General features: G+C 36.1%; 1 protein-coding gene across 1 annotated transcript in view; it reads right to left on the bottom strand.

The window, feature by feature from the left end:
• The window catches only part of LOC123547520 (bromodomain-containing protein 8-like), a 42,180-nt gene extending 28,747 nt beyond the window's left edge, over window positions 1-13,433 (bottom strand). Inside the window, exons 1-2 of the mRNA XM_053551772.1 lie at window positions 13,384-13,433; window positions 3,300-3,396 (exon numbers count right to left, since the gene is read on the bottom strand). Of these exons, the coding sequence (XP_053407747.1) occupies window positions 3,300-3,396; window positions 13,384-13,399 (113 nt within the window). The 5' untranslated portion in view covers window positions 13,400-13,433. The remainder of the gene's footprint in view (window positions 1-3,299; window positions 3,397-13,383) is intronic.
• Window positions 13,434-21,332: the final 7,899 nt, after the last annotated feature.

A 21,332-nucleotide genomic window follows, 5' to 3' on the forward strand; every position in this document is an offset into this window, starting at 1 on the left:
GATTCATGAGTTCTGCACATCCTCTTGATGAGTTGATCATATCTTGGTGATTATTTGCCCCAAGTTTCATGAAAATCCTTCAAGGGGTTTAAGTTATATGGAGTGGACACAAAGTGTTACGGACGGACAGAAGGACGGACGGAGACCATTCCTATAACCCCTGACGGGGAATTAATCAAAAGCTGTATTTAAAGTTTGATTGATACATCGTATCGAAGTCATATTGGTAAAAAATACTGTATAATCAAAAAAGAACCCAAAAATTTCATTTCTGTAACAAGTCCTATTCAGGCCATCATTTTAGTGCATTTATGCAAGCTCAAACTTTTTTTTTTTGTATCCTATGACAGTAATTGCTTTGTTATTACTCCATTCTATTAATGAGGTCATGTTATGTTTTGACTGCTAGCTTCAAATGCACTGACTAACAAGCAATTATCATATGTAAATTAAGCAAGCAACTGAGGGAAACCCATTTTCATTGGTTATTCAAACATATTCACCAGATGTCACTTTATAACCAGTTTTTTTTATTCAAATTTTATTTGTCAGTAAAAAAAGCTCACAAAAAATCTGTCCCAGTAATTCAAGGAGATTCATAACTGGAAGAATATGTCTTCATTTATTTTCCCAATTATGATCTCCCTTTAACCTTAACAGATAGATGCATTACCATTAAAGTACCCAACTGAGACCAAGTTGTTGTTACTTGTGATAACAGCTTTTACAATATTCTCAATTTCATCTTTGTAAAAATATTCTGTATATCACCCTTATAGGATTTTCTAGTGTTACTTTCAAAAAAGTGTGAAATATACAATCTTGCATATATTGCTAGTTTTGCAATAGACTGAAATTACTGAGTATGGAGTATAATACTTGTGACACCCTATGCCTTGTTTCAGGAATTTTGGATGGGAGGGGCAGAAATTTAGCTCTGGTACCCATCAACCCCACTACCATTCCACAACATGGGAATATATATTCTTATCTCCCAACTTACTGTTAAATGTAATAAAACTGAAATCTGAAAGATCACACATAATAAACTTTATTAGGAATGAAAAAAAAAGGATAAATAATCCACTGTCCAATGACTACATTTGATACAGAAAACACACAAAAAATGAAATATCATTTACCATTACTTAAGAGTTGTATCTCAATTATCATCTTTTTTGACCATCTGTTTTAGAAAAACAATCCTCTTTGTCTTAAACATGTTATATAAATTTCCCCTGAAGGGCCCTGTCCCTGTTTCCCTGAAACTGAATAGTGGACCCTGGGACTACTTGGTAGAAACATCAACCTTCAACAATCAAGACTGACAGCCTTCTAACAGCTGAAATACTGTATCTCAAACTCCCATAACTCTAAATTCCAGCTTCTCAAAGGAAATTTCAAGTGCATGAAAAAGTTTAAGTCAAATTCAATTCACTGGCACTTTGTTAGTGTCTAAGCGATTCTGAAGTCCTGTCAGCAAAAGTTTCGTTGTATCGGAATAAAAATTTTGTCCCTAAAATATAAGCTTGATCATGCATTGTAAAACCAGAATAAACAGGAGCTATTTAATGATAGCACATTCAACTACATAAAGTCCAAACACCTAATACAAGCTTATAAACAAAAATACAAAAAAGTTGAAAAAGGGACTTAATTTTGCCTAAATGTAAGCAATTTGAAGTCATCTCGTGATGTGAAGAGGAACATGTTTACATGCAAAACTAGAGTTGTCACAGGAGTGACGAATTATACCCCCTCAATATGGCCTTGTCACAGAACTAAGCCAACGTCAAAGCTGAACTTGCTTGACCTTTGACCTACTGACCTCAAAATCAATAGAGGTCATCTGCTGGTCATGATCAACCTCCCTATAAAGTTTCATGATCCTCGGCCCAAGCATTCTCAAGTTATTGTCCGGAAAAGATTTAAATGACTTTTGACCTTTGGAACCCAAAATAATTATGGGTCATCTGCTGGTCATGACCAACCTCCCTATTAAATTTCGTGCTCCTAGTTCCAAGCGTTGTGAAGTTGTTGTCCGAAAACTATTTAAGTGTTCCGGGTCACTTTGACCTTGATCTGTGACCTGCTGACCTCAAAATCATTAGGGGTCATCTGCTGGTCATAACCAACTTCGCTATCAATTTTCATGATCCCAGGCCCAAACATTCTCAAGTTATCATCCGGAAACCATTTAACTGTTTCGTGTTATTGTGACCTTGACCTTTGACCTACTAACCTCAAAGTCGAACACGACCTATATATAATCATGTTACACCTGTGTACAAAAATTTAAGATCCTAGACCCAAGCGTTCTCAAGTTATCATCTTGAAACCGTTTAACTGTTCCGAGTCACTGTGACCTTGACCTTTGACCTACAGACCTCAAAGTCGAACTTGACCTGTATTTCATGATGTTACATCTGTGTACCAAAAATTATGATCCCAAGTGTTCTCAAGTTATCATCCGGAAACCATTTAACTGTTCCGAGTCAGTGTGACCTTGACCTTTGACCTAGAGACCCCAAAGTCGAACTTGACCTGTATTTCATGATGTTACACGTGTACCAAAATATATTATCATAGGCCCAAGCGTTCTCAAGTTATCATCCGGAAACTGTTTAACTGTTCAGGGTCATTGTGACCTTGACCTTTGACCTATTGACCCTAAATTCAAACCTGACCTGTATTTTCTGATGTTACACCTGTGTACCAAAAATGATTTAAATCAGTCATGGCTTTCATGAGTTATCATCCGGAAACCACAAAAACCAACAGACCGACCGGCCGCCAAGCTCACTCCTATATATCCCCCGACAAACTTTGTTTTGTGGGGGTATAACAACATTTTGAAATTCTTAATTAAAAAGATGCATAAGTTTAACAAAATTAAAGATAGAGTTATGTAACTTGTCCTGTGAAATCATCTCATGATGCTGAATATTTCTGTCTACATTTCTTCTCATAGTTTATACATAATTTATTTTAGGTCGATTGTAAAGCAAGTTCTACAACTTATAGTAATCACTCTTGACACCTCATTCCTGATGGAACCATCGCCACGAGGGTATGACAGAAGAGAAGCCAGTTTCCCTTTTCATGATGAGCATCAAGCAAGGGAGCTACTGGTACCATTTTTCATCTTTGGTATAATGCGGCTGTGGATCAAACCCAAGACCTCCCGCACTCTAAGCGAACGTTCTACCACCAGGCTATTGAGGCGGTTATAAATATGTTATGACATTATATATCTTTTCATACGTAACAAGCTTATTTAATATTCAGCATGAACTTACCAATTTTGGTCCCCACTTTTCTTTACAGAAGATGCTAGAGCGAGACGTTCACGTGTAGACCATTTGTCCAAAGGCCTCTTTGGTGGTAATCTATATCCTATGAAAATAAAATATATACACGTAATATGATAATTATAAAATATATACATGACATAATATGATAATTATAAAATGTATACATGTAATATGATAATTATAAAATTATACATGTAATATGATAATTATAAAATATATACATGTAATATGATAATTATTATGCATTTTAGCAAAAGTTTGTTTGCTTGGCTGCTATTGGTTTGATATGATGAATTGTTAATACTGAAAGTTTTCTCAGCCTGCTTCAAAAATTATTATAATATATACATGTGTGTATCAAAAGTTTTTAAGAATCCCTTATCGAACAAGAGCTGTCTGTAAGACAGCATGCTCGACTTTTCTCAGTGCTTGACTCTGAATTAGAGCTTTGCCAGTAAAAACTTTAAACCAAAAAATTCTAAAAGGGGCATAACTCTGTCAAAATTCAAACCAGAGTTATAGGGATTGTTTCTCCTGGTGTAGACTTTGATAGAAAATAGCTATCTTAAGTTTCAAGTCAAAAGCTTTGAAAATAACAGAGATATTTGACTTTACCAAAAACTTTAACAAAAAAATTCTAAGTTAAAAAGGGGCATAACTCTAAATATTCAAATCAGAGTTATTGGAATTGTTTCTCTTGGTGTAGACTTGTATAGTAAATAACTGTTTTAATTTTCAAGTCAATAGATTTGATAGTAACAGAGATATTTGACTTCATCAAAAACTTTAACCAACGGTGCCGCCAGGGCGAGTGCAATAGCTCTACTTTTTCTTTGAAAAGTCGAGCTTAAAATGCATAAACTGGTAATATAGTTTTCATAGAAACAGTCTTAACTAAAGAAAATAACTCTTTCAAATCCTGATATTGATAAGGCCTCAATTAAAATATATTTTTAATGTTGAGAGACCTGCCTCTGTTCCTAAATGATATTGATGCAGTGCTGACAAAGTGTAAATGATGTCATGCATGCTGACTGTCAGAATAATTTGTATATTTGATATATTTATAACGTAACACATTAAGCACAGATAGTGCTTGACTCCCTTTCCATGCTATCATTGCTAAAATTATTTTTGAATTGTTGTTAATAATAGACTTTGGGTCATTTGTGGCTGATTTGGGTTCATTATGTGGATGACTGGGTCCCAGCTTCGCACATTATGTCATATATAAAAGTTAAAGGGAACCAGATATTTGATAGAGCAAGTACTCATTGTAAAACGTTATGTTTAAATTTGGACCAATCAGAAACAAGTTCTAAAAATAGCACGTCTGCTGGGGTATAAATAGGTAGATGAATGATAGAGAGCTCATTCGGTATCCAGCGGTTGAAGAAGTCACATCGAGGATTCAACTAATAATTTATCCCAGTACCTTGAGAAGGAGACTATTGCAGTTACCCTGTCAGGGCGGATAAATTATTAAAAAGAAGACTTTGGAAGTTCTTAGACTAAAGAAGAGTACAGTAGCAGAATTTCGATAAGGTTTCGAGCTAGAGGGCCAGCGCATAGGAGTTTTACCTTAAGGGTAGTTGAATGCTATATACGATAGCATATATAGGCTGAGCATCGGGAAGCTGAGACAGAGATCCAGAGTTTGGTAATCTACTAAGATAGTAAGAGAGTTCCAGCTTATAGACGGTTCAGCATTACTGGCGAAGTACAGTCAAGGCATCGGGGATATACCTATATGGTAGTTGAATGCTACATATGATAGCATATAGGTGCTGAGCATCCAGGAGTCAGGGCAATCATATAGAGTTTGAGAGGACAGAGGCTGAGCATCTATGCGATAGGACTCTTATGTTGTTGATTCAAAGACATTGTCTGACCGGAACTTCAACAAAAAGACCAGTCAAGTATAGAGTCTCCAGCCTATAGGAGTTTGAGCTAATGGAAAATTGTTAGTTTGAAACAATAAGTGATTTGCCTGATCCCTGAAATTGACTAGCTTATAATTAAAATCATTTACGAATCATTGGTTACGAATCATTTAGGCAAGGTAGCCAGAGGAAAATTCTATATCTGAGATATTTGGTCTCACCAGCTTTACGTTTTAACAAAGGACATTCTACATCGTTTGTCAGCTAGTCTAAGACATAGTCACCTTAGCGATTGAACCCAAACCATTGTTCAAGATACTAAAGGCGTAGGCACTTCCCTGGGTCATATAACCAGTATCCTGACACTGACAATATTGGAAAGAACAATTTCCATGGGCAATCATGCACATTCCAAGGAATAAGAACTGAAAACGCATTTCCAAGGAAATTAAGTAGATCTATGGCACTTCTATCTTCCAAATCCAATTTCAATACTGTCTAACCCTTTAGGGGGGCGTCCGAGAAAATTCGGACATCTGCTTAATTTGTACAGTTTTAAAGTCAAATCTATAAAATTATGTTCTCCCACCTAATAAAGCTTATTTATGTCTGTTTTGTGAAATTGATCTGTTTCTGTTAATTAAAATATAACCAATTCGCCAAACATTGCAATGACGTAACAAACAAAGTAATGACGTTGTACTCATTCTTTCGGCAAACAACAACGATATCATTGCAAAGCGGGATTTTTTTCACGAGGAATCAATTGCTGAATCAGGAATTATATGGTAGTATTTCTTTTAACTTTGTATTCAGAATGAAAGATGAATGTCTAAAAAACTCAATGATATCAATTGTTTTTCCCAAAAATCAAAGAATTGTCTAAAATGAGGCAAAAGTTTGTGCCTGAGTTAAAACACCTGTTTTCTAATAGTAGGAAAAACTCGCACATGCAATTTCAACCCTTACCCTGCTAAATTTCAATAATGAACTTGTCCATCTTTTAATTTGGACAGTACCATTAACTGTTAAAAGGGGTGCTTACCAAAAAGATACTGACTGAATGGCGAACAGTGCAGATCATGATCAGACTGCACGGATGTACAAGCTAATCATGATCTACAATGGGCGCAAAGGCAGAATCAGTCGTGTCCAGCATGATAAGGGTTAAGGAATATTGCAGACTCCTTGGACTAGAACTGTTGTAAAGTTCGTACATGATATCTTTACCTTCAGTGATTTTTATGGGTCCGGTACCAGAAAAATTGTGAAAATTAGCTTCGTTTTTATCAAAATTGTGAATTTTTCCCCCCTTATTGTGATTTTTTTTTAAAATACTTTGTGAATCAAAATGTTTAATGATTGAATATGATATGGGTGTAAAAAGATAGGTATCTAAAATTTACATTCATATATTTATTACAAAACAAATGAGAACACCATTTAAATGATTCGTACCAGATTCTTACCTAACACTCTGAATTAACGTTCCTTACCCAAACGCACTATGAATTAATGTTCAAGGGTCGATATAATATAATATAGGGTGACGAACGTAACAAATCTTGATCAATCAGACGCTTTTGATAACAAACTTCTTTAAAGTTTTTCAATGCGTTTTTTTATGTTTTCTACTATTTTTAGAGATTTTCACACCAATTGTGAATGGGTCCAGCGGACACAATTTGAAAATTGTGAAAGACTGTTTGCAATTGTGAACGGGTCCGATATTCGATACCACTTACATGTAAATAAGGAAAAAAATCACTGTTATCTTGAACCAATTATTAAATGAATTAAATTTGAATTCTTTTCCAGACGTTTGAATTTTACTTTTTAAAAACAATTTTAGTGTCCGAATTATTCCTACCTCGTTCTAGTTATGCTGACTGAGGGTAGGGCCAATAAAATCGATTTTGTGACAACTTTTTTATATTACAAGCCTAAATATGATTGGATATCGCATCTGTAGTCTAGATATTTTTTTCTCCTAACTGTTTGGGTTTGTTAAGCAGCAAATCCAATTTTCCTTCACAGCAACCTGTCAAAGACGAACTGTCAAAAAACATCTGAATTTACACGGACACGTGTAGCAATATGAAGTTTTCTTTTGAGGCATGTGCCGATAGTTCTGGATATTTCCCAATGTATAGAAAACTGTAGGCTGGTATCCCAGCACAACCAGTTTCCAACCGCTTAACAAGTTTTCTTTCCAGTTTTGCTCACATGCAAGTCCAACTCTTTGGTTTATTGTCTCACACTTTCTATCAGCATAAATACTATAAAAGCATACCATTTAAGTTTCAAGTTTCTTACTGAATCTCTGGCATGATCTTTAATATTTGAAGTCGTCAGTAGGAAGTCATGCTGGAAATTTACAACCTAAATCCGACCATGTGTGGTATTTTCGCTCTAACAAAAAGAAACAGCACCAAACTTTTAATGTAGTTTCCTTTCACCATGGCAAACAAAGAACACCCACAAATCAGGTCTGGTAACAAACATGGCAGATCAATATACCGTAGGTACACTTGCCTGAATTGACAGCTAGACTACAAGGGGTAGGGTGAAATAAATGGCAAGCAATAGTTAGTGCATTATCTAAAGAGCTATATCATGTGCAAAGTATCTCGAGAGAATCTATATGTTACATGTGCTACATTGATAACTGTCAAAGATGACAATGTATTACTTTACTGCTAAGCTTTTGAATCTCAATAGTTTAAAATGCTCAGAAAATTAAGAAAACTGTTGTAGGGACAGGCATCAAAATTGCATTGGTATAATAATTTTGTTTGGTATGCTTCACAATTTTGGTAGGAAACATTGGATAGCGGTGTCCATCATGATTGCTGGCAGGTGTGAAAACAACTTTGGCACACTCGAGTCCCGTCAAACCTACTGACCCTGCTTGATTGGATTATCTGATGGATCTTTGATGAGCTCAATTAAACATGTAATATGGTAAGAGGGTTCCTGCGGACCTAGTATACTATGTTTACAATTGCATAATTATATAATGTTGTGCATTCAGAAGTTTTAATGAGTGACTATGACCTCGGTCAAATGTAATGCTGAATTCTGAGCTACGCTACTATATATCTCATATTTACAACTAGTTATGATGATGTCAGGTTTATGTATGCATTGAATACTATGTCTATAATTGTATTTTTTTTAAATAAAAACAAAGACAGAAGAGAAGGGAAATAAAAGAAACAAAAAAATAAAATTAAAAAAACTGTAGCAGGGATATCCGTATCAGAAAAAACTTCTAGAAAAGTGGGAGATGGAGCGGGATATGGAGTTCAACCCCTCCAAGTGTCAAGTGATCCACGCCACTAGAAGGAAACATCCTATCCCTACCCAGTATTACCTACATGGAGTCCAACTTGAATCGGTCAGCTCAGCTAAATACCTAGGCATGGATATCTCAAATGACCTATCATGGGACAATCACATAAACAGGTCAACGAAGAAAGCTAACCAAACCCTAGGGTTTTTACGAAGAAACATTAAGGTCAAATCCCAACCCATTACGACCATTGCTTACCAGACTCTAGTCTGACCCCAGCTTGAATATGCCTCCGAGGTATGGTCGCCCCACACCCAAACTCAAATTGACCAAATTGAAAGCGTCCAAAGGAGAGCCACCCGTTGGATCAAGACCGACTACGGCCGTACTTCCAGTGTAACAGATATGCTACACTCCCTAAACATTCGTCGACTGGACTTAAGGCGTAGATTCTAGGTTATCACTCTTCTATAAGATTCATCATGATCTGGTTGCTATCCCACGTGTAGATTACCTGACCCCAATGACCCAATTACTGCAACCACTGACTATAACAAGTTTTCTTATTTTCCGAGAACAGTGTACCATTGGAACCAACTTCCCGCCAGTGTCACCTACCTCCCTACCCTAGAGCAGTTCAGTGCTGCAGTTTGCAGCCTTGAACATGCCTCGCCCTAGTTATCCTGCAAACCCAAGTTTTAACCTTTTTATATCACCAAAGTTATTTTTAGTTTCTTCCACTCAGACTTAATCGTTGCCACCGCTGATGAGACTCGTAGGGGCGTCGAAATAGTTGTTTCTATGTCTTGGCTGACACTCAGAAACTGAAATACATCAACATTCATGGCAATCTGCTAAAATTGGGCAAATGTTGGATAGATATCCTTGAAAAATATTATGAAATTGACTGAAAATCATAACTGAAAATGCTTTCAAGATGCAAGAAAAACGCACTTATTGGCATTCCAAATCTTAAAATTTTGTTGATAGAGACCCGCCAACCCCGCCCTTAAGAGGTGGGGAGGGGGGGGTGAATCCCCTCTCTCGTGCCCTCCCCCTCTCCTGCCTTCAGCACTCGCGGGATGCCTTCTGCGTCCCATGGCCGTACCACTTTTTTGAAGCCAGCGACTGGCCTGGGTGCAAATTTATCATTCCCTCTGAATGTTATAAATCATATCTAAAAGTTGCAGACACTGTTTGGGGTGGTGATCGGGGGACAAGGTGGATATAACACACTCCGTATAGGGGACAATGCCATGCAGGGTTTTCCCTCGGGTTTTTTATTTGGGAGTCCATGGACTCCCATGGCTGCAAATTTAAGGGTCCCTAATAATTTTGGGGGGTCCACAAATTATTTATCTTGAAAATGGACATTATTACTATAAAAATTTACCCTAAAAACGAATGAACAGATGAATAGATAGCAGTTGATTCTATATTTTGGAATGGTATCTTTCAAAATGGCATGAGCTTCTCAATTCAGACCGATTACAAAAGATGTGATAGTCTTTTTGTTATGATCAAATAGGGAGACAATCAAAATCCCCTTGATCAAAATTACCTACTCTCAAAAATGACAGGGTGTTACAAAATCCCCTTCGTACTTTTGCAGGGGGTATCATAATCCCCTCTGTGATTTTTACTTATTTCATCATGTTCAAATACAGCTATATACAAATTAAAAGTGTATTGCATAAAGCACGTAAATACAATGCCTTTAGCAACATAATGTAATTTGGAGCACTGATATCTATATATCTATAATGTTGATCACAGAGGGGATTATGATACCCCTTGCAAATGTGCAAAGGGGATTTTGTAACACCCAGTCATTTTTCAGTGGAGGGGATTTTGATCAAGGGGATTTTGGGGTAATTACCGGCAATTAAGGTGTCACCTCGTGTCAATTATGTTGTTCACAGTTTTATCTCGGTTAAAGATAATACTCGATCCTTAATTAGTATCATAATTTTTTGTGATTTATTAATATTTTTCATCAAAATACTTTAAATTTATATGAAATTAATTTTGTTTAATAAAAAAATAAACCATTCGATCTTTTACGGAACGTAACGGCACTTTTAGATTTTAGCGATGACAGTTAGCGCGGAGAGTAGTTTCCCTTTACCAAAATGGCGAACATCGATAACAAAACTTGTTTTGAAGTTGGAAAATCGTCTATACCTGTGTATAATGAGCACCCACGATTCGGGGATGGTCCCGGTGGTAAAAGACTGCGCATTTTACATGGGTATCTGCGCAAAGGAGGCTTCAGTGCAAAGGAGTTTCGTGACCGATTTTGCGGGTCCAGTGGACGCAGAGGCACTAAAAAATGCGAGTTCAAAGCAGTAAAAGCGCGTCAGAGACGCAGAAAACCTGCGTCCGGGAAAACCCTGCCATGATTATGCCAAGGAATTTATATAAACTTCCAAGCATCATAACTTAACAGGCTGGTAACATTGCCCGATCGGGCTTGTGACACAAAAAGTAATATTTCTTGAAAAATAATGAAGATATTTCTTTCAAACTTGGTCCATTTGTTAAGCATAACAAATGATACAAATTATAGTAAAAATAACTTGGTTGCCTTCAGTTTTGGTAGAATTATTTCCCCTTTTCAGATTTTTATGACGCATAATCTTTGAAGTCCAAAAAAACAATGTTCTAATGCTAAGTTTAAAACAAAAAAGGGTTAAATGGCTTTCTAATGCTCTAAATTAATGCGCTAGTACATGAATGTAAACATTTTACTCTGCTTTCACTTACAACATTATAGAGAAATGTTAGTCCTAAAAAAATTGCTCATACATCTGCACTAAAAACAACGTATTTACCCTAAATATATAGAATAAAGGTATTGGCGCACAAGTTTGGAGCACTAGAAAGCCATTGAACCATTTTCTGTTTTAAACATTGCATTAAAACATAATATTTTTGGACTTCAAAAATTATGCATCATAAAAATCTGAAAAAGGGAAGTAATTCTAACTAAACTGAAGGCAACAAAGTTATTTCTATCTTGATAAGCATTATATGTATTGCTTAATAAATGGACCAAGTTTGAAAGAAATATCTTCATTATTGGTCAAGAAATATTACTTTTTGTGTCATAAGCCCGATCGGGCAATGTTACCAGCCTGCTTAAGTTAGGGAGAAGAGGTTTCTACATGTTAACATGTTCTGTCAGCTGTAAACAATAAAACAATCGCAACTGATAGCAGAGCTACCGGCGCTGCAAAGTGGCGCCGACAGCGTCGCATTACGGTTAGACGTGTGAAAAAGAAAATGAATAAAACTGTGTATTGAATTACTATCGAGTTGAAAAATCGTGGTAAGTTTTTGGAATCGGTGTTGTTCGGGTTTCTTCCAGTACGCAATGCTCATAGTAATTAATCAGTTAGACGTCAATAGACGCTTGCTGTTTACGGTTGACAAAAGCGTTTCGCTTACTGCTTTGAACGTTGAATAAAAATGTAAATGAGCGCCTGATAATAAGAATTTAGTGCTAAATACATTTTCTACGAAGAAAGAAAGGTAAAATACAATATTTTCAATGTGAAACGATTTTCGTCACGCTGCCACAACTGAAATTTATTATATATACTTATATTTGTATTTATGACGTCATACTTCCACATTGGTGCAGTGGTTAGCGAGGTCGTGTTGAAATCCAAAGGTCGGAAGTTCGATCCTCACCAGAAGCGTCTTTTTTTTTTTAAATTCTTTTTTATTTCAGTTTTTTTTCTTTTTTTATTTATGGGTTTTGAAAGTATTGTAAAAAAATAATGTGATTCATGTGAAATTTAACAAGTGTTTTTGTTAGTGATGTCGGGTTCCAATGTAGTACTGTCTGTACAGTAGTACTGTCTGTACAGTAGTCAGTAGATAAAACTTTTTTTTTAAAGAAAGGTTTTTGGATCAAAATTTACAGGCATTGAACTGTGAAAAGCACAATATGCTCTTCTCCCTGTTATCATATATTTCATCCACAAGCTTAAAAATCACTGACCAGAGTTTATTACTAGGAAAAAAAACTACTGACTATGAATTATTCATAAACATCAAAAAGGCTCCTACTAGTAACTACTATTCCTATTCTATATCAGTTGTGCTAAAACATTAACCATAAAAATGTCATAGACTGTTAACTTCGCAGTTCAGTAAATAAAACAGAAGTTTTTGAGAATTTCGGAAAAAAGTGATTTTCTCTGGGAAAAATTCTCATCATTAACTTTTAAAGATGGCTGGTCTTTTGGTTTTTAAACAAGCTTAGTACATGTAAATGACTTTCATTCTCCCATACCAGAGGTCTATCGTAGCAGGATTTTGCCTTAAAGTTGGACACATTCTTCTTTCTAAAAAGAACTGTAACTTTCTTTAGTTCGTATATAGCATATTTGTTGAGTTTTCGCATGTCAATATTTAATCTTAATGCATTCTAAGACATTCATTCAGAAATCATGAATTATCATTTATTCATGAAAATTTTAATAGATTTTAAAGAACATAAACTTCCTAAAACGGATCCATAATTCCAGATCATTCCAGCAGCACTCCTTTAATTTTCAAGGGGCACTTGTGATTTTTCAAGGGAGCTCTGCCTTCTAGGTAGCACCTAAGTTCATACTATATTTTGCTGGTAAAGATTTTTATCATACAAAGTCTATGGCGGTCGAAAATAGGTGGTGGTCGGAAACAGGTTGAGCCGGGATATCAGAAATTATGGCCCCAAATTATGTTGTTGGAGTGACAAAAACTTTCCAATAAAAATTAATTAATTAATTTAAGTGATGATGCAAAGAGAGTTTAACAATATGTCACCCGCAAATATTTACGAATGACCTTCATAAAACCTAACATAATTAAAAAATACAGAGAGAAAAATACAAACCAATGGGCGCAGCCATAACTATTGTTGTTGTTGTTGGATTTTTAACGATAAATTCCGTTACCACCGGTACGCCTATAGTGCGCAATGGAAGTAAAGTGCGCAATGGTACGAAATGGAGGTAAAGTGCGCAATGGAGTCAATTTTTTTATAGCGTCGATTATTGGGTAAATCAATAATAGACTGTATTTTTATTCTGCATTCAGTGATAAGCAAGGTTCTGGCTTCGGGACAAAAACTTTACTGTATTTTTATCGATTACATGCAGTGCTTTGATAAAATAGATAGATCATTCCTTTTTCAAAAACTATTGAAAGAAAACGTCAGCGGAAAATTAGTACAAGCCTTGAAATCAATGTATACGGTTGTTAGGTCTTGTGTACGGTTCAATTCCCAGACATCTGACTTTTTTCCTCAAATATCGGCTTAAAACAAGGGGACCCGAGTTCCCCTCTCCTCTTTATGTTTTTCGTAAACGACATTTCTCAGCATATTAACTCAAATATGGCGGATATTTTTACTGTAAATGAACTTCAATATTTCTTGTTACTTTATGCTGACGATCAAGTGCTTTTCGCAAAATCACCAGAGACCCTCCAATCGATGCTTGATGATCTTGTAAACTATTGTCAGAGATGGGGATTAAAAATAAATGTATCAAAAACTCAGGCAATGATATTCGAGAAAAGCCGACACACCTATCATAACTTTTATATTTATAACACCCCAGTGGAAACTGTAACATCCTTTAAATACCTTGGTATAACATTATTTAAAAATGGTAATTGGTACCGCAGTCAAAAATGTATTGCACAACATGCGTCGCGGGCTTTATATAGCCTGTTCTCAATTCTAAATAACATCGAATTACCAATTAAACAGATACTTTATTTGTTTGACAGCCTTGTAGGTTCAATCCTCCACTTCGGCTCTGAAATATGGGGAATGCACGAAGCAACAGATATTGAATTAGTTCATACTAAATTTTTGCGTCGAGTATTATGCGTAAAACGCTCTACAAATCTATTCGCTCTATATGGTGAGCTTGGACGTATACCACTATCTGTTATTAGAAAAATCAACATTATAAAATATTGGATTAAAGTCCTTAAGCATCCCGATAATTCATTAGTTAATCAAACATATATGTTCCTTAAGTCAGACGTTGACAACGGTATAGACTATAGAGGTAAAAACTGGGCTAGTCAGGTAAAAACAATACTAGATACACATGGATTAAATTACATTTGGAAGCATCAATTTATTATAGATATTTCATTTCAAGTTATTAAACAGCGTATTTTTGATGTATATTTACAGCGTTGGTACACTGATATTAATAACTCGGCCCGCCTGCAATCATACTGTATCTTTTAACACAACTTTGAAACTGAACAGTATTTAAATTGTATATCGGAAAATAAATACAAAATTGCACTGTCGAAATTTAGAACATCCTCGCACAATTTATTTATTGAAACAGGTCGCTATGATAACACTGAACGCCATCAACGTATTTGTAAATCTTGCAGTATGAATACATTAGAAAATGAATATCATTTCTTGCTAGTGTGTCCCAACTACCGCGAACTTAGAAAAAAATACCTTAAACCTTATTACTGCCGATGGCCAACTTTGAACAAGTTCGATTCGATTATGAATTGTAAATCTAAAAAGTCAATAAATCAATTAACTAAATTCATCTTCTTTGCAAATAAAATCCGAATTGCATAATCATAATTATTTTTTTTGTTGTTTTAAAAAAGTATAGAGTAAGAAATATATATATAAAAAATCAGTGGTTCACTGTTATAAGTAGAAATATGAATCTACGAATGTCCTTTTCTATCTCTTTTGGATATGTTTTCATCTGCTTATGTTTAAAATGTATTGTGCTATAAGCATTGTAATATGTTTAATGCAATAAAATGATATTGTATTGTATTGTATTGTATATAACGTATAACGTAGTATTGTATAATACCATAGGTGAAATAAAGTTATCTGTATGTCTGACTGTCTGTCTATAATTTTTTCAAAATGTTAAATCATGGGTTCGAATCTATCTAGAATCAAATGTCTGTGAATATTGTTCTAACGTAATTTATTTGTTTAAATTCAGTTGTTTGTTGATCTGACTTTGTCTGTACTTCAGGAAATATTGATATAGAAAAATTCTTTTATGACTGTTATTAAATTTAAAAGACTTAGGGCCGCGCATATATGACATATATTATATGTTTAAAAAATGTATAAAAATCTAAATGTTTTTGCTATGTTTTCATCGCATTGTTTCTTTTAAATATATTATTTCTGTTAAAGAAAAAATTGAAATTATTCTGCATTTACCATTACTTTTAAATCTATCAAATGCATAAGTTTGTATATTTTCAACATCATATATATCATTCAAATACGATTAAAATTAGTATAAATATATAAAAATTACATGTAAAAATATAAAATTATTTGATGTTTGTGTTCCCTTTTTAATTATTATTATTTAATTACCCTTCCAATGGTATTTCCTATAAATAAATAATCATCCCTAAAAAAATTGACTCCATTGCGCACTTTATCTCCATTGCACACTATAGGCGTACCCCGTTACCACGGTATCCGGAAGATCAGAGGCTAGTCCAAATAAGGACGTTTTGGGACAGCGTGATAACTTTTGACTGTCGCTGTCCCGTCACAGGATAACAAGTCATCCCGTTAAGCCTACGAATACGAGAAGATCGAGGGTTTAATCAGATTGGCTGGGACCTCATGTCAAATTAAATCAACCAAACTTTATTTAAGTTGTCGGAACGTTTCTAACAAAGAGAAATACTGTCCGTCAAAATGAAGAGAATGTACGTAAGAATGTAGGAAATGAAAACAAAAAAAACGTTGGTACTATCACGTGCAAAATAAGGAACGTATCTACCAACTGACATTAAGAGAGAATAAGATGGAATATGCATAAGATCTACATCTACATCTACGGAGATACTCCCAACAATCAATTTCTGATCATAACTGGGAGGTCGGGGCAGTTGTTAAAAGCTGTCACCAGTCTGCATGTTCATGTATAAACCATATATTTTGTTAGCCCGAGATGCGAATCTACATTTAACTTGACTAGACAACAAATGCAAGACTTGTCACAGCCATACCATTCCAGTCAACTTTCATGGACACTTTGAAAGTTTCAATTACTTGAGCTGTCGACAGACTATCAACTTCGCATCATTGCTTGAAAAGACACTGGATTCTATTCTTTAGCCACCAGTCCTGTTGCTAACAAACTACCATCGCAAGGAATACATAACATGGTTTGTTAAGAATCTACAAACAAAAATAAAAACATCAAAACATGATATCAGGCAGCGTTGATGTCTCGCCATTCAAGAAGGCCAGAGTTAATTTATCTGAGAAGAAGGACGAAGCCGAGATCCTCAAGAGCCAGACCTCGGATCCGTCAGATCAGAGAAAAAAAACTTCCAATGATAGACTTAATCTAATTTCAAGATGCACCATCTCTCCTTATCCTGAAGAAGGATGTGAAACCCTACATTGCAAGCGAAACATGTCAGGTAGCTTCATATTAGCCCTAAAACCTACAGTCTGGTATTCATACGAACAAGCCCAAGTATCACACGACTGGAAAGGAACATATGTAACACCTCTCTTCAAATCTAACTACAACCCGTGTCATTTACATCTTTCAAAGTATCTGTAACATAACAACATTCTATGTGACCAACAACACTGCCTAAGAGAGACACTAGTACTAGGTGCAAAAGCACACTATGAGAAACAGCTGATCACCACCGGCTGATTTGATCAACAGACAATACATCACCATAATGTCTATTGAATTGCAGCATGCAGTCTCCAACATATGGTATTACAAGTCCACACTCTTGACTGAGTTTCATTTTCCAATACCTCTTATGAACAGACTCGGTCAAACTGAGTCTGCGACGATCAAGAAATAATAAACGATTAAGATATAATAAACTCATAAATCATATAGCAGATCCTTTGGCCGCACAGTGCACAACGAAGATAATAATATCAGACTCGGTTTGACTGAGTCTGTTTATGACAGGTAACCTGAATGGACTCCATGATCCCAAAAGGACCAGAAAATATAACAACGAGACATTTACAGAAACCACGCGTCACATAAAGACTGCCGTTGTAATAGTTAGTAAAATCTTTAAGAAGATCCTTTGGAAGCAACCAAGTAAAATAACGACATACAAGGTTTCACATATTGACAAATAATTTCCTGTGAAATTTCACAAAAATATTATTCATGTATATAAATGCCATGACTGTTAAATTTAATTAATGGACCAACCTGCATCAATTTAAATTGAGTATAGTGTGCGCATTAACGTCACAGATGTGTTGAATGCACTTACTATCCAATATTCAATATGTCAATTACACAACATTATGTGGGAAATACTAACATTAACTGACATATAAAGTGAAGCTTTGTGCGTGTTAAACAAGAGAAGACACAGTGATCAAGCTTTAACACTGTCTGACTACGAAATCAGTGGTCGTGAGTTCGATCCCCCGCTCATCAAAATGAAATATAAAGTGAAAACTCCACAGGTCGTTCAACACGACAAAAATGAAAATGTTGAAGGCTCGGTTTGATTGAGCCTGTTCATGGTCGGTAGTGGAAATTCATGCTACCGTCCACGCCCTCTAGCCCTGGGTTGAGCAGAATTCAACATTTACGCATGTTACAAGTACAAAAATACAATTTAGAGACATCATCGGATCTATGTGTTCATACGGCGGTGCCCATGGAAACTTCAATGATACACTAGTATGTAATTCCATGAAAAGCGACGTTTGGACCCCAGTTAATATAATTGGCTTGCCCTAACGAGAAAACAGTGGGTAGAACTAAACAAACTGGAATTTGGAATGGGGATCTGAGGTTACAGAGCCTGTATATCACAGGAACTGCCAAAAGACAAAATTAGAAAGCAGACAACATATCCAACGGGTGATTATACAATACCCAAAGCAATGAAAGCGAGAGTATTGGAATCACCCAAGCCGAAATGTTCAAGCTGAAAAACTAAAAAGTACCAATAACACAACATAAAAGTCGTGCTGAACGATCTGAAAAGATCGAAATATAACAGCTTTGATTGAATGTACGGGAATACTTTTTACGCCCGTCTCACGGCACAAACAACGCTGTTGTGATAATAAGATAAAAAGTGGAAACTCCACAGGTCGCTCAACACGACAAAAATGAAAATGTTGCAGGCTCGGTTTGACTGAGCCTGTCCATGGGCGGCAGTGGAAATGCATGCTACCGTTCGCGCCCTATAGACCACTCAACACTTATACATGTTACAAGTACAAAAATACAATTAACCTTTAGCCTGCTAGTGGCAAGTGATTCTCCGTGTAGGCTGATCATGGGTCTGCACTGTTCGCTATTTAGTCAGGAAATTTTCAGTGGACACCCCTTCAAATAATTAATGGTATTGCCCAAATTGATTGACCAGTCAGCAGGCTAAAGGTTAAAGACATCTGCAGATGTGTTCATACGGCGTTGCCAATGTACCCTTCAATGATACACTAGTGTGTATTTGCACGAAAAACGGCGTATGGTCCCCAGTAAAAATAACCGGCAGAACTAAACAAACTGGAATTTTAAACTTAACTAACTTTGTGATACGTTCCCCATGTATGGGCGCCTTACACCTAGAACCAAAAAGAACCAAAGAAGCTTCTGGAATCGGAATGTCCTCCGTATCTTGCACAACCCTCCGACTTACTAACAGTCTTCTTCAGCACCCACTGGTGGTTTTGTCACTAACCGACCCAAGGCGGTGTCTCACTGTGTTCCTTTATTTTTTCGTTTTGTCCTAGTGTGTTTGCTTTGTGTGAGAGTGTGTGTTGGCTTTGTGTGTGAGTGTGTGTGTGTGTGTTGATCGTGTGCGCCTCCGCGTGCTGGGTTAACGTTTTGGGAGGCTGCGTTTTTGGAACGTGGCTTTCCCTGTTGGATATTTATCCTTGTTTTTTTTAAAGCAGAAGCAAAAAATTAGAGTAGTCACATTTATCAACCTTAGGCAACATTTATATACATGTAGTGCTAAAAAGGTTTAATTCAGCGACAAGATAAAGTACGAAAAAAATAAAAATACTAAATCAGTCTTGTTAGACAAAGTAAATGTATAGACAACAAGGACGAATTAAATAAGAACAAAAACAAAACAAAAAACACGTTGGGCACCGCCTTGGAATGGTCAGTGGCAAAACCATACTAGGGTGTTTAAAGCGATTCACAAAACTTAGAACAAAATTTACCTCATTTAGACATAGTGACCTAGTTCGTTTATTCTCAGTTTAGCTAGGTGCACATAGACAAAGACATGTTATTAACAATGATGAACAGATATGGGAAAAGCACATGAAGTACAAACCTCTCAGCTAGCAATTCTGTGGGTCTTAGTAGTATACTGTATGATTTCTTTTTCACGTTGCATTAACATACTAAATCCTCGTCCATAACTAATTATTGTCTACGAAGGAAAAAGCAAGGCAATGGCGACAAAGTCTCTAGTTAGTTTATTGGTTTCTGATTATTGTATCCCAAAGGACCAGAATTGTTAACAACATTGAGTCCGAGTCCGAAAGGCAAGAGAAACCCATTAAAGGTCGTACGAAATCTGCGAAGAATACGAAACGACGTCAAAGCATCTCCTTTCCTAGTCGGCTTTCTGAACCAATTCAAGATAGACGGCATTGAATTGTCACCTGCTGTCTTCAGGCACAATCAAAGAATAAATCGTATTGGGCCTAAGAGGATTTCTTGGACTGTTCTTTGTTCTAAAATACTGGCACCGCCAGGAAAATTTGTACATAATAGAACATTCATTAAACTAAAAATTGCTGTGATGAGTCGTGTATTTCATTAAGTGGCGTGCATACGTAGTGGCTGAAGACCGCATCGAAAGTGTTCTGTGACAGAAGCTGTCGCCATTTCTTAAACTGATGATGTCGGTGGCATCACGATTGTATACTTCGTGATACTTTATGTTATATCATTATAGAAATATACAAGTTTAATTAGATGTATATAGAAAATTGGAAGGTATTTTTAATCAGACAATCATGGCTAAGGCAAGACTTGCAAGAGAGAAGAGAGAAAGCTAACAACACAAAGAAGGAAATCAGTTTGCTAGTTTTCAGGAGGCATGCTTCGCTGTTATTACATCGCAATAGCGGGTCCGTAGATGTGTATTAACATCTGTCAATAGATGACTTCAAGTGTTGTTATGTTTCCTTGTCCTTTGGGATCATGGAGTCTATTCAATACTTATTTCATAGAATTCCGCTTAAGCCATTGCTAGGAGTGGGGGAGACAGGAGCGTGAGGGAAGTTGCACTTTCAATTACCTCTCATGAACAGACTAATTCAAACCGAGTCTGTAATTATTTAGCTTGGCTGCTTTTTATGTTGCCGAAGGATCTTCCTAAAGATTTTATTAAGAATCTCAACTTCAGTCTTTAAGTGCCGTGTGGCGGCCGTAAAAAGTCACCCCGTACTTGGATTCAGTGTTCATCTTTTTTGTTTTGCTCATTTGGGATCAGAAGTCCATTCCATATCTATGTACTAATATTCCGCCTAAGCCGTTGCAAAGGACATGAGGTGTGTTGCCTTTTCCATTGCCTCTCACCAACCGACACCATCAAACCGAGTCTGCTATTATTTTGCTTGGTTGCATTCTATGTTTCCAAAGGCTGTTCCTATAGATTTTATCCCATTTCTTCAACCAGCTACAGCCAGCTGAATCATCATTCTTGGTTCAGTTATTTGCCCGTGCTTTTCAACACCTAAATACTGTTTGCTCTGATCCAATGGCTTTGACAGTGCTCCACAGAGACTCTACTAAAAACAATCTGGTTGCAGTATCAACAGAG

Source organism: Mercenaria mercenaria, chromosome 9 (genome assembly GCF_021730395.1).
Source record: "Mercenaria mercenaria strain notata chromosome 9, MADL_Memer_1, whole genome shotgun sequence".
NCBI lineage: Eukaryota > Metazoa > Mollusca > Bivalvia > Venerida > Veneridae > Mercenaria > Mercenaria mercenaria.